The 3792-nt window shown below is 34.7% G+C and overlaps 1 protein-coding gene across 1 annotated transcript; it reads left to right on the top strand.

The window, feature by feature from the left end:
• The first annotated feature begins 2480 nt into the window (after positions 1-2480).
• Positions 2481-3470, top strand: LOC139432089 (uncharacterized). The gene has a single exon (XM_071200428.1). It carries the CDS (start codon positions 2481-2483, stop codon positions 3468-3470), a length of 990 nt encoding a protein of 329 aa, XP_071056529.1.
• The last annotated feature ends 322 nt before the right edge of the window (positions 3471-3792 follow it).

Genomic DNA, 3792 nt, shown 5'->3' with positions numbered 1-3792 from the left:
GTTTTTCTCGATGGTATATAAACGGTTAAAATTTTCATATGGAACTCAGTTACTACCTTCTCTTACTACTCACATCAGTCGCTCACGTTATAAAATCTATTAGTATGTCGCGGTTAAGTCAATTAGGTCAGTATCAATTTTCCCCGAAGAAGAACATATCCGAATTAGAGGTAAATAAAATGTATGTGATTAAGTCTGCGAAGCGGATTACATCATGCGCATGGCCATCAGTTGTCGTAGACTTGGAGGATGGATTCTCCGTATTTCTACCTAAACGCATCGCGGAGGTGATTACGGATGGTGAAATTACTGAGCTAGTTGGCATGAGCTTAATATTCAAAGGAGTAAAAGATGTTGGAAAAGGAAATCCAGCTCATCTCATCGACTTTGTAAAAACGTTAGAAAATAAATGAATGTAAAAAACGTTAGAAGGTAAATAAATGTGAAATAACCTTAGAAAGTAAATAAATGTAAAAAACATTATAGAAAGTAAATAAATGTAAAAAACATAGAAAGTAAATAAATGTAAAAAAACCTTATAAAGTAAAAATGTTAATAAAATTTTTTTATCGATTTTGTAAAAAAAACCTTAATAAAATTTATTGAAGAACATATCTAAATTAATTTTTTTAAGAAAAACATATCTGAATTAGAGGTGTCTAAATTGTATGTAATTAACGTTTTGCGTTCACATGTATCGACGGGAGAATGCTGCGCTGATTGGTTGAATTTAAAATGTGGGCGTGGCCAGAAGGAGAGGTGGGGATAAAATGTGATTTCGGACCCCCCTATGTTAAATCTTATGGGATTTTGGTCCAGAACGCCTATAACTATACGCAAACCATCTATCGCTCATCAGATGAATTTAAAAAGTGTGCGTGGTCAGAAGGAGGTAGTGGTGGGGATAAAAAGTACTTTTGGATGTTAAACCTTATGGGATTTTGATTTAGAACGCCCATAAATTTTAAAGCTACATGTATTTTAATACTACCAAAATAATTGTATCTTAATTCTTTAACGTCACATGCATTTTTTAAATTTACGCGCGCCATTTATCGCCCATCAGGCCACCGCTAGGTGGGCGCGCGTCGTCTATCCACCATGCGAGTTCCACCGCCCCATGACGCTACTTCCACCGCCCCATGACGCTACTTCCACCGCCCCATGACGCTACTTCCACCATCCACCGTTAGGTGGGGTTCTATGGGACGCCATGAAGTAGGCAACCAACATAGCGTTAGTTCCACCACCCACCGTTAGGTGGTGCCCCACGAGCCAGGCAACCAACATGACATGCTTTTAGTTTCACTACACACCACCAGATGACGCCACGTGCATTTTGAATTTTGAATTTCCGCGCTGTGACGTCACTTCCTGCGCGCGCATGCGCAGACGTCACAGGGGGATTGGGGGATTAACTTCCGCTCCAGAACTCTCATTTTTATACTACTAGGCTTGATAGGTCTATTTACGTACAATAGTATTCCAAATATCGAGGCGGGATGTAATAAAATATACTATGGAGGTAAAGGAGAATTTATCGAAATACCTACAGGTTCATATGAAATAAAAAACATAAATGATTACGTGCGAGAACAATTACTTAAAAAGACTAATAAACAGGATACGGATGAAGATCCTTTTATTAGCATTAAACCGAACCATAATACGTTGAAGTGTGTAATTATTTCTAAAACGGAAATAGATTTTACTAAATCAGATAGCATTGGATCAATGTTGGGCTTTAGCAGTAAAATAATAAAACCGGGAGTAATGAGCGAGTCTGATCAACCAATACAAATAATCAGAGTATCAAGTATACGCCTCGAGTGCAATATCATAACGAGTGCTTTTTACGATAACGAGAGATCGCACTCCTTGTTCGAATTTTCACCTCAAGTTGCTCCAGGTTATGCTATAGATATAGAACCAAAAAACATTGTTTATTTACCTATAAGCAGTCGTAGAACGATCAGCAACATAACCTTGTCTATTATCGATCAAAACGGTAAACCTGTGAATTTTCGCGGTGAGGAAATAGTTGTTAGACTTGAATTGAAGCGAATTTTATGAAAAAGAAAATGGGATTAGTATTCAATTCATCATCTTGCGGATATAAAAACGTGATAAAACATGGTGGAACTATAATTGGTGCCGGGTTGTCCACCAAACGACATCAACGTTTAACCAACGAAAATAAATTGTTTTTAAAATCGCTTGGATTTAAAATTAAAGCCCAAAAATGAGTGCCGAAATTTTAAATGTGTACGATGCAGCAATATTTGATGATAGTTTATCGAGTGAAGAATATCATACATATCTACCTCGCATACAATCATTCAATGCGAGTGATGAAATTAGAATACCAATAAACCATCAAAATATATACACATATCCCCACGATAGTTATATTTTTATTCAGGGGAAAATAGAAGAAACGCCTGCTGTTGGAGGAACTGGAGATGTTCAACTAGTTAACAATGCTTTTTTATTTCTTCGATGAAATACGATACGAGATAAATGGTGTTGAAATAGATAGAAACATAAAACCAGGAATTACATCAATGATAAAGGGATACATTTCCTATAGCGATAATGAAAGTAAAGCGCTGCAATCAGCAGGATGGATTCCTAAACCGCAAAATAAACAACCAACGTTTATTACTCCTCATTTCACTGCTTGCATACCTTTAAACTTTATCTTAGAATTTGCTGAAGATTATAAAAAAATCATTATTAATGCTAGACAGGAGCTAATATTATTAAGAGTTCGAAATGATGATAATTGCTATAAAAATAGTTTAAAAAATGGTACGAAAGAAATGAAAATATACCTCACCAATGTCGATTGGAGAACACGACATATAACTGTAAATGATAAACATCGTTTACAATTATTAAATGCTCTTAATAAGGATATGCCTATATTGTTACCGTTCCGAAAATGGGAATTGTTTGAATTACCTTCTCTACGTCCTACAAAGAAAGATATTTGGTCTGTAAAATTTAGTACTAGCTTGGAAAGACCTCGATATGTTATAATTGCATTTCAATCTAAAACAAAAGACGATGCTACTTTTGATTCATCCGATTTTCAGCATGCCAACATGAATAATATTAAATTACACCTAAACTCTTCTCATTATCCATACGATAATTTGAATTTATCCATGATTCAAAAACGTTATGGAAACGCCTACAATATGTATACAAGCTTCAGAAAAAGCTATTATGGGGGAAATAAAATTGGAGAACAACTACTGGATTTTAATCAATTTCATGATATACCGCTTTTCGTTATAGATTGCTCCAAACAACTGGAAAGTATAAACTCATCTACAGTTGATATTAAACTAGATTTGGAGAGCGATGTTGCATTTAATGATAATATTTCTGCGTTCTGTCTCATAATTCATGATACTATTATACAGTATAGACCGTTAACAGGTTTAGTACAAAAAATTATTTAGAAAAATGATTATTAAATTTTTATTATGTATCTGCTGCTACTGGTGCTACATTCACGCTGAACATTTTAATCTAACTTACTTTAAAAATGGATCTAGTTCGCTTACTCATAATGTTCGAAACCGCAACAGTCAGATTCAACTGGAAGTAGTACCATTTTCCAGTGAAATGCTTAATTTAAAAACGGTAAAAAAAAAGAAAAAAAATCCTGTCAACATCGATAAGAATAATTCATTAACTTCAATAACTTTAAAGCCTACGGAAACACCGATAACGACAATATTTCCATTAACTTTAAAACCTTACAAAACAACGCTAACAGGT

This window comes from Onthophagus taurus, chromosome 11, assembly GCF_036711975.1.
Source record: "Onthophagus taurus isolate NC chromosome 11, IU_Otau_3.0, whole genome shotgun sequence".
Lineage (NCBI taxonomy): Eukaryota > Metazoa > Arthropoda > Insecta > Coleoptera > Scarabaeidae > Onthophagus > Onthophagus taurus.
This window is presented reverse-complemented; position numbering and strand designations above follow the sequence as displayed.

Coding starts and splice junctions, on each gene's coding strand:
- LOC139432089 (XM_071200428.1), top strand. CDS start 2,481: ATGCTTTTTTATTTCTTCGATGAAATACGATACGAGATAAATGGTGTT.